Source organism: Prunus avium, chromosome 8, assembly GCF_965620075.1.
Source record: "Prunus avium chromosome 8, drPruAviu1.hap1.1, whole genome shotgun sequence".
NCBI classification, from domain to species: domain Eukaryota; kingdom Viridiplantae; phylum Streptophyta; class Magnoliopsida; order Rosales; family Rosaceae; genus Prunus; species Prunus avium.
The window spans coordinates 31,883,920-31,894,464 of record NC_142291.1 but is presented as its reverse complement, the minus strand read 5'-3'; the positions used below and the strand labels follow the sequence as shown (position 1 = coordinate 31,894,464).

The window sequence follows — 10,545 nt, the reverse complement described above, 5'->3', positions numbered from 1 at the left end:
TGCGCCCACAGTTTTCACTCCAAGCCCAGCCCCTTCTAGTAGTTGATTAAATATAATAGAAGTCTCCACTATCTTGACATAAAAAAAGAGTCTATAAACGTAACATTATTAATTAAAAAACTGAAATTAAACTGTAAAGCATCATATTTATATAAATAACTCGGCAACATGTATCTTTGACTTTGTATTTCTCAAACTTCTTATTCTCCTTTGGAGTAGCCCAAGGGGACAAAAGCCCCACCAAAATTGGTTTTAGGAGACATCGGTGTGTATTAAATACATTAATGTAGTTTGACCTAAAGACAGATTTCAACTTTAGCAATTGAGATTTGTAAGAATTACAATAATTTTAAATTGAAGAGGGCCATGCCCAGGGGTCACGTTTGAAACAATGTGGCTGTTTTGGGCCACCTTTGAGAAAATGCCCCATAAGGAAGGATCAAGTGTTGAATTTGAATGGAACATTTTATTTATATGATCAAGTGTGACTTGCGTGTGATAAGCTAAAAATAATAATTAATAGTTCTATACACCATGTATTTCTTGACTGCAGTAGGGTGGGATATGGATAATCTAATTAGGGTTCCTGCCTTTAGTTGCGTCTCTCTACCTTCAATAAGCCTCGTGATGGTATTAGGTGTTTTATTGGTGAAGATTTGATTGTATTTGTTTGCTTTGGGATCACATAAGAACATGTTCCTTTTTTTTTTTGGTCAATCTCCTTGTTCCTTTCAATAGTTGTTTTTTTTTTACAACAGAAACTTGTACCCGACTAGATGGGTTTAAAATGGGCTAATTATAAGTACAACACCCAACCACAAACCCCAATTATTGGGCAAACAAAGCACAACGAAAATTTCACCAAAGATTGGCTCCATTTCCTTGAGCCAATTTTACAGATTAAACATGACCTTAATGGCATTGCCTCCACCAGCACTGGTTTCAAATGCTTTTTCCACTTCCTTTTGAGAGAATCCAAAACGATGTGTTATCAGGGGCTTCACATCAACCTTACCACTTCTCAACAATTCGAGGCACAAGGGCCATGTGTTCTTGTATCGGAAAATTCCAATCACATTGACCTCTCTGTATTAAAATCACGAAATCATAAATAATACAAATAATGTGTGTCACAAATGAGTCATATCTCACGCCTCTATTAGAGATGTGACATATAAATAGTTTTACAAACTGAACAAATGAATTAATATACCTTGCAGCAGCTGAAGTGAGTGGGAGAGTCAGCTCTCTCTGGCCCATTCCTACAAGACAAACTTTGCCACCGGAACCAGTAGCACTCAGAGCTGTCGCCATGGTTTTATTAAACCCTGCACAATCGAAGCTTACATCCACTCGAGTTCCCATAGCTTCTTTTATCTTAGCCACTTCTTCAGCAACCTCCTTCAAAATAATTTAGATAACTCATTGAAAAAAGGGTTGATGTCACCTTACAAACCCTGAAAATGTAACAACATCATGTACCTCGATATTTGTGGAAACTTTGACGATCTCATGTGCACCAAGAGCCCTTGCAACGGATAAACGATGGCCATTCACATCCGCCACGACAATTCTAGATGCTTCGAAGGCACGAGCAGCCAACAATGTAACAAGTCCTATAGGTCCGGCTCCCATGACCAAAACATTTGTTTCTGGACCGACATTAGCCCGACGACAAGCATGAACACCAACACTTAAGGGTTCACACATTGCCCCTTCCTCCAAGCTCACGTTGTTTGGTAGTTTAAAACACAGGTCTCCAGGATGGACAACCTGTAAAATAAAATATAAGAAAACATCATGTATCTCAAACACCTGCCTCAAATTTGAATTGCCGACTACAAAAACTATAGTATCTCAAAGTGAGTAGTGTTGTTATTTGTACAATTTAACTCACAGACCGACCTGCACAGGACCAGTCAAATTCAATTGGATAAGAGTTATAATCGTGTTTGGTAGGCCTAAATACATTCTAGACTAAGACACAAGTCTTGCACAAAAGTCCAACATAAACCCGGGGGAAAAGTCCAGTCATGCTCTAGTCAGCCTTATCCAATACTAAAAGTTCAATTCAACGAAACCAGGGGAAAAGTTCAATTCAATAATATTCGGGTCAGCCCTTCAAAGTTCCACTTGTGACAAGCTTACAACGCTCCACGTGTCATCTTGTGCTAGTTACAACTGGCATATAATATGCTGCAAATACGTGTATACCTGATTTGCCAGGCAACCGTGAGTTGGAGGGGACCCGAAAAACTTCATCTCGGGGCATAGATTATATCGGCCTTGTTTGCATAGGTCACATCGCTTGCAATTGATGCCGGGCTCTAGTGCCACACGGTCACCAGGCACCAGATGCTTCACCTCACTCCCAACTTCCTCTACGATCCCAGCACACTCATGCCCAATTACCATTGGCTCTTTCACCACAAAATCTGCACATCTCATGTTCTGTAATAGTATAACAAACAACAATCAAAACAGTAAATATTTATATTGTTTAACAATCGAATTTCCGATGGAGAAGTGGGTTATGACAATTGACCAAGGCAGTGTGCCTGCAAGAAGGGAAAGAGGGGGGACCTTGAAGTGGTGAACATCACTACCGCATATGCCAACAGCCTTGAGTCGAACTAAAACATCATGGGGTCCTAAAGAAATCCGAAGAGAACAAGGAGCACAGGAAATCAATTAGGCAAAAAGGATCACAACACAAATAATAATTTGACCTGAAAACTGAAAGAAGTTGAGTTAAAAAACAGTGATCCAATTAAAGCTTGAGAAAAAGAACAAATTGGTACCGAGATTAGGGAGCTTGAAAGGTTGGATTTTGAGGGTGTTAACACCAAGAAGCCAAGCAGCCATGTTCTCTTGTCCAACACCATCTCTGCTTGTATCTCCAAAGCCATCACCTCCATCAGGCTTTCCTCCCTTACCCATTTGCTATCTTTGTTTTTCTGTTTTTGCTGCTTTGGATTAATTTATGCCAGTCTTTGAAGCCCGTGTTGAGAGATGTAGATGGAGAAATGTGATGGCCTGCAACTTTATTAAATCTATACTATGGTCGCACATGAGTACACCTTATTAAATCAAAATAGACTAGGCACTTATTTTATAGGAAAAAGCTTTGCTCTAGGCCAGAACAATCAATGGTATTGTTTTTGACTACGTACGTAAGTGGGTGGCTTGTTCTTATCTCATGCAAGTTCCTTGCCACATTCAACCATCATCCATTACATCACATTCAACCATCATCCATTACATCACTTTTGGCTAGATTTTTCCAAACACATCTAGATTTTTTTTTGAGGTCATAAAAACACATCTAGATTAGTCAAACACACAGTACAAGAAAAATACCATACGATAACATTATTAACAAACAACGGGCGTAAGTTACGCGTTGTGGAATTGGACTTCCAAAACATGTGGAGTGCGCGTGTTGTGTTATACCGCTTTCAACAACTTGCATTTAGTGCGCGTTGTAAAAATGGAATTTCGGGGTTATTTTAACAACGCATCCTTGCGTGTTGTTGTATCTGAAGTTCAACAACACGCAACGCTTGCTGTCAAAACTATATCACTTTACTACAATAAAATGTTGATGAAAAAACTATCCAAAATTTTTTGCGGGTGTTGTGAAACGTGTGTGTGGATGTAGCAAGAAAGACTTTCTGTGCATGCAATAGTAGATTGATGTAAGTGAAATAGTATTTTTGGTGGGTGAAATGTTTTCACCTCCAATTCTTACGCTTAATGCTTTGCTCTTATAACTTTCCCTATAAAAGGGATCCTCAGCTGAAGAAAAAGATACACCAATCCGAAGAGAAAAGTGAGAAATTTTAGAGTTAGAAACTTTTATCCGAGAGAGAAAATTCTATCAGTGTAATACCACAAGAGCAAATACAATCCCACCCCAATATTCAGCGGTACTTTCATACTCTGTCTATTTTATAACACATTATCAGCACGATAGTCTCTCTTCTTTACCAATAAATTTTCCCAGCTAAACGCTATGTGGTTATTTCTGTCTCCTCTCTGTCATATGTCTACTCTCACTTTACTACTATGACGACATGCAAACTTTCTTTTTTGTATTCTCACAATTTTTATGTTGTTTCATTCATGTTTGTTTAATTTATTTTTTCGTATTGTAATTTGGAATTGCGTAGTTTTATCCCCCCATCCTATTATTTTATGATGGTGTAGTTCCATTGCCCATCACGTTGCAACATATATTATTGTAATAAAAATGGTGGTGTGATTTTAAAACCCATCTTATTATATCTTGAATAGTGGCACAGTTATACTGCCCACAATGTGATAACTTATATAATGGGAAAGTGTCAGTTCTACCACCCTCCCAATAGTAATATATATTTATTTATCAATAATTTTTACTAGTGGGATTCCCTTAGTAATAACCATTACTGAAGGTTGACCCTTAGTAATAACTATTACTAACCACTGACCCTTAGTAAGATATATGATTTCTTTTATCCTACTAACATTTATATTCATTTATATATTTTAATAACTTATTATATATTGGATATATAAATGCCACAATGATATACACAACTTGGACGATGCAATTAAACATTTGTAAATACCATTGTGTAATGTGGTAAACCCAATATATAATATTTTATTAATATGCCATTTAATTTTGTTATTTTACTGCACTTTATTTTTATGAAAGAAATCATCAGTTAATATACATGAACAATGGGAGCCTAAAGTTCCTCAAACAATTAGAGACCTAAAGTTCCTGTTGACATCACTGCCGCATATGCCAACAGCCTTGAGTCGAACTAAAACATCATGGGGTCCTAAAGAAATCCGAAGAGAACAAGGAGCACAGGAAATCAATTAGGCAAAAAGGATAACAGCACAAATAATAATTTGACCTGAAATGTGAAAGAAGTTGAGTTAAAAAACAATGATCCAATTAAAGCTTGAGAAAAAAAAACAAATTGGTACCGAGATTAGGGAGCTTGAAAGGTTGGATTTTGAGGGTGTTAACCCCAAGAAGCCAAGCAGCCATGTTCTCTTGTTCAACACCATCTCTGCTTGCATCTCCAATTCCATCACCTTAATCAGGCTTTCCTCCCTTACCCATTTGCTATCTTTGTTTTTCTGTTTTTGCTGCTTTGGATTAATTTATGCCAGTCTTTGAAGCCTGTGTTGAGAGATATAGATGGAGAAATGTGATGGCCTGCAGCTTTATTAAATCTTTACTATGGTCATAGGAACAAGCTTTGCTCTAGACCAGAACAGTCAATGGTATTGTTTTTGACTACGTACGTAAGTGGGTGGCTTGTTCTTATCTCATGCAAGGGTTTTCCTTTCCACATTCAACCATCATCAATTACGTCACTTTTGGCTAGATTTTTTCAAACACACCTAGATTAGTCAAACACACAGTACAAGAAAAATAACATGAGATAACACATTATTAACAAACAACGTGCGTAAGTTATGCGTTGTGGAATTAGACTTTCTACAACGTTCGGAGTGCGCGTGTTGTGTTATACCGCTTTCAACAACATGTATTTAGTGCGCATTGTAAAAATGGAATTTCGGGGATATTTTAACAACGCATCTTTGCGTGTTGTTGTAACTGAAGTTCAACAACACGCAATGCATGTTGTCAAAATTATATCACTTTACTACAATAAAATTTGGTTGAAAAACTATCCGAAATTTTTTGCGGGTGTTGTGAAACGTGTGTGTGGATGTAGCAAGAAAGACTTTCTGCGCATGCAATAGTAGATTGATGTAAGTGAAATATCATTTTTGGTGGGTGAAATGTTTTCACCTCCAATTCTTACACAAAGCATTAACTGCTTTGCTCTTGTAACTTTCCCTATAAAAGGGATCCTCAGCTGAAGAAGAAGATACACCAATCCGAAGAGAAAAGTGAGAGAAATTTTAGAGTTAGAAACTTTTATCCGAGAGAGAAAATTTTATCAATGTAATACCACAAGAGCAAATACAATCCCACCTTAATATTCAGCGGTACTTTCATACTCTGTCTATTTTATAACACGTTATCAGCACGATATTCTCTCTTCTTTACCTCTATATTTTCCCAACTAAACGCTATGTGGTTATTTCTTTGTCTCCTATCTGTCATATGTCTACTCTCACTTTACTACTACTACGACGACATGCAAACTTTCTTTTTTGTATTCTAACAATTTTTATATTGTTTCATGCAGGTTTGTTTAATTTATTTTTTTCGTATTGTAATTTGGAATGACGAAGTTTTATCACCCATCCTATTATTTTATGGGGCTGTAGTTCCATTGCCCATCACATTGTAACATATATTATTGTAATAAAAATGGTGGTGTGATTTTAAAACCCATCTTATTATACCTTGAATAGTGGCGCATTTATAAACATACCCAAAACTCATCATTACACACACTCAAAACCCATTTATAAACATACCCAAAACCCATCATTACACACATACCCAAAACCCATTTTGGGTATGTTTCTATGTTTAAATAGTGCTTGGGTATTTTTATAAATACATGTCTAGGATTGGGTATTTTTATAAATATCTATAATAACTATTACTAACCACTAACCCTTAGTAAGACATATATATATATATATATGATTTCTTTTATCCTACTAACATTTATATTCATTTATTTTAATAACTTATTATATATTGGATATATAAATGCCACAATGATATACATAACTTGGATGATGCAATTAAGCATTTGTAAATACCAGTGTGTAATGTGGTAAACCCAATATATAATATTTTATTAATATGCCATTTAATTTTGTTATTTTATTGCATTTTATTTTTATGAAAGAAATCATCAGTTAATATACATGAATAATGGGGGCTTGAAGTTCCTCAAACAATTAAAGGACTTGAAGTTCCTGTTTAGAAATGGCTTAATGTCCCAGATCTCTAATATGAAGTTTCGAGTAAATATGCAAAATATTTTTGGCCTAAAGTTCTAACAATGTGCAAACAGATTATTGCAAATTCTTATACATCTCATTTTCTTTTGAAGATGGCAAACTTAGCAAAGTTGGAATTTGCTTCTTTGGATATATTTGGGAACTATCTATCATGGGTCCTAGATGCCAAGATCCACCTGCAAGCCAATAGCCTTGGAAAAACCATTGTGGATGGAAGTGATGCATCCGCAAAAGAAAATACAAATGCCATGATCTTTCTTCACCGTCACATCCATGAAGCGTTGAAAAGCAAATACGTGGCGGTCAATAACCCACTGGTTTTGTGGAAAGCCTTATGTAAAAGATGGTGATCCTCCCGAGATCCAGATATGAGTGGACACACTTGAGATTCCAAGATTTTAAGTCAGTGTTTGAGTACAACTCGGCGATGCACAGAATCACCTCCCTGATGAAGTTATGTGGGGAGAATATCTCTGAGGATATGTTTGAAAAAAAAACCTCAGTACTTTTCATGTTTCAAATGTGCTCCTACAACAGCAATATAGGCATGGTGGTTTTACTAAGTACTCAGAGCTGGTATCCTGTCTTTTATTGGCCGAGCAGAACAATGAGCTTTTGTTGAAAAATCATCAATCTTGCCCAATAGGCTCAGCACCATTCCCTGAAATGAATGATGCGTCTTAGGAAGTGAATGCCACCTCCTCTCGTAGCAGTACTCACAGACGTGGGCGAGGAGGCAGGCGTGGCTACTGGCAAGGGAATATAAAAGATCATGGTGCCCATTCATATGGCTTGGGTCCAAGGAGCAATCCAGCCACAAGCGGAAAAAATACATCTCGGAAGAAAAAGAAAGCTCAGACAAGCCATGCGCCTAGAAAAGCACACCTTATTTTATATACCAGAACAATCCAGCATTTAATGGTATTTGCCTAGGTATGTCGGTGGCTAGTACTCATCTCATGCAAGGTTTTCCATGCCACATTCAACCACCATCCCTTATATCACTTTTGGCTAGATTGTTCCAAGCACATCAAGATTAGTCAAACACATTGGCTTCAGGAATTTTCATGTTTATCAAATACACAATTTAATATATATATATATACACACGTATTATAATTTGAGTGTGTTGGCACTAAAACTAGACAGGTAGTAAGTAGGCCAACTTAAAGATGAGGTGGATGTTGAAGGTGAGAACCCTCAGTATGTAGGAGCATTCGGTAAATAAATGGACATGCATACAGAAGACAAATGTACGTGGTTCACCCGAATAATGGGTTACGTTCACGAAGAAGTATGTTCTCATTATGATAATGTGTGTATACATTATACATAAGGTTAGACCCAAGGGGAAGAGGAAGAATGCCGAAGGCTGAAGGCCGAAGGTCGATGCCTGATGGCCGAAGGCCGAAGGTCGAAGGCTGATGGCTGATGGTCGAAGGCTGAGGATCTGGCTGAAGGCCAATGATCCGTGGGCTTATAAATGGGCTCGTGGGTAAACCCATGAAGCCACAGTAGCCTGCCCCAACTCTCCTCTTCTTGAAGGGGAGAGATCTCCTTTTATAAAAAAGGGAGAGTCCCCTCCTCTTGTGTTTTGTCGATGTGGGACTCCCTTCCTTTTGACTTGGGAGTGTTTGGGAGTGCTTGGCCAGATATTGTACAAACAGGAGTCCCCCAAGTTCCCGATTTAAGGAGGTACTTCTTGATTAGGGACTTGTAGTCATCAATGCACTGGCCAAGTAATGCTTCAACTCATTCTTTGCTTTCTCTTGTATGCAGCATCGGTGCGGAGTTAATGAATCAGTTGGCATAAGTGCTGGAAGTTTGGAGGATTCTCCATTAGTGCCGTTCGGCAGGTGGCATAGGCGTTGGAATGAAAATATGTCTCTTGGGAGGTGCCGTTCGGCAGGTGGCCTTGGCGCCGTAAGAGAGAGGATTCTTCATGAGGTGCCGAATCATTTGGGGGGATGTGAAGACATCGCACACGCCGAATGATGCAAGGGTGCTGTTCGGTTCATTTTTACACATGATTTTTCATGTTATTCACCCACTATTTTGAGTTAGTTCTTGACATTTTATAGCTTTTTACTTCTTTTTTGTGTTTTAATAGGTTTTACCTTGGTTTGTATGAAAATGAGCTAAAAGTGCATTATTTGATATAAATTCTGTTTTTGTTCATTTTCGTAGGTCAACTTCGTGGCCTTGGATCAGCATGTTCCGGTCCTTGGATGAGGTGATGATCTTCATAAGACTTGTTCCAATGGATGTTAACTACAACATATCCAAATTTGAGCTCCATTGGGCAAGTGTAGCCTATCCAGCTGATCGGACAATTGACGCTGGCTCTGGATGTTTGTTTTGGCCCAGTTTTCACCCCCACTTAATAGCATTTTATTTCTACTTGTTACCACACCTTTTGGTAACAATGGATTGCATTTGAGTGGCATTTCCTGAGTCAATTGGAGCCTTGGATTATACCTTAAAACAAGGTTTCATCATTTGCAAGGGGACAATGGGCAATAGCTTTAGAGAAAGAATAAGTTTTATACTAAAAGAAAAGCTGGAAAGGAGGAGAGAGAGAAGTCAAAAGGGATTGCAATCAGATTTGGGGGAGTTTTTGCAACGGGAGAGAGGGATTCCACCATTCTACACAATTGAGAGCAGATTTTGGAGCTTGGAGCTAGGAGAAAGCCAAGGTGCAGTCAAGAAAAGTGGAGAAGAAGACTTCCACCATTGATGATCTTGAAGCTTTCATCATTTTCTGAAAATCTGTAAACTCTTTCTAATTTCATTTTGAATTTGTGTTTGAAATGATTATGAGGAACTAAACTCCATAGCTAGGGCTTAGGTTGAAGCCCTAAACATGATTACCTTTTTGTTTTGATGCTTGAGTGTATGAATTTCTAGATATTGTTGATGAATTCCAATTCACCAAATTAATCTATCCTTGATGTATGTTCTTCTTTGATTGATCACCTTTGAAAGCATGCTTCTTGAGATTGTTGGGATTATGTGTATCTTCATGTTCTCCTAAGCAATAAATGGATGAAGTAAGAATCATCCATGTGAATTGGTTTCTTGAATACCTAATGTAAACACCATGCTATTAGGATTCTTGTGATGTTCATATTCTCTTTGAACTTAATGGGTTCTCCTTGTAATTGAATCGAAGTACGAACCATACCTAGGTTCGGTTATGGGGAGGGCACAAGTATTGTAGCACGAACCATGCACTTTACGTATATTAGAGAGAATCAATGCGTCTTGAGCCACGACCCATGGTCTTGATTGCGAACATCTTCATCAACACGTTTAGAGTTCATTACTTGAGTATTCATGAACTTGGGTAGAATTGTTTAGGGTGGATTCCGAAACCCTAGTGTTTGTTACATTTTGATTTCACATCTTGATAATTCATCTCCGCCATTCTCATTTAATTTCAAAGTCCATTTACTTTCATGCAATAGAAATAGGTTACTTCAAACAAATCAAACCCCCCCCCCCCCCCAATGTGTGTGTGAGTTGCGTGTTTGACACGTTACGTGTCTTTGTTACTAAATTCTATTTGTTTCCGTAATTGTTTTGGAC

At 37.8% G+C, this 10,545-nt stretch overlaps 1 protein-coding gene and 1 long non-coding RNA gene across 3 annotated transcripts; both read right to left on the bottom strand.

The window, feature by feature from the left end:
• Positions 1 to 646: 646 nt before the first annotated feature.
• LOC110772631 (sorbitol dehydrogenase-like) lies at positions 647 to 3,133 on the bottom strand. The gene is made up of 6 exons (XM_088246372.1): positions 2,802 to 3,133; positions 2,584 to 2,651; positions 2,215 to 2,451; positions 1,483 to 1,773; positions 1,214 to 1,401; positions 647 to 1,086 (listed from the first exon to the last, which is right to left on the bottom strand). Exons 1-6 carry the CDS (start codon positions 2,938 to 2,940, stop codon positions 894 to 896), a joined length of 1,116 nt encoding a protein of 371 aa, XP_088102498.1. The 5' UTR covers positions 2,941 to 3,133; the 3' UTR covers positions 647 to 893.
• A 1,651-nt stretch (positions 3,134 to 4,784) lies between these two features.
• Positions 4,785 to 5,203, bottom strand: LOC148292545 (uncharacterized). Of its 2 annotated transcripts, none has more exons than XR_015826627.1 (2): positions 4,984 to 5,203; positions 4,785 to 4,910 (listed from the first exon to the last, which is right to left on the bottom strand). It is a non-coding gene; the product is annotated as an uncharacterized LOC148292545 (long non-coding RNA). The 2 variants fall into 2 exon arrangements; XR_015826628.1 differs by having other exon boundaries at positions 4,785 to 4,832.
• Positions 5,204 to 10,545: the final 5,342 nt, after the last annotated feature.

What these genes read in the sequence shown, in the direction of transcription:
- LOC110772631 (XM_088246372.1), bottom strand. Translation starts at nt 2,940, where the DNA reads ATGGGTAAGGGAGGAAAGCCTGATGGAGGTGATGGCTTTGGAGATACA. An exon ending in GTGATGTTCACCACTTCAAG is followed by an intron (nt 2,452 to 2,583) that starts GTCCCCCCTCTT and finishes ATACTATTACAG; the next exon opens with AACATGAGATGTGCAGATTT. An exon ending in CTCACTTCAGCTGCTGCAAG is followed by an intron (nt 1,087 to 1,213) that starts GTATATTAATTC and finishes ATTTTAATACAG; the next exon opens with AGAGGTCAATGTGATTGGAA.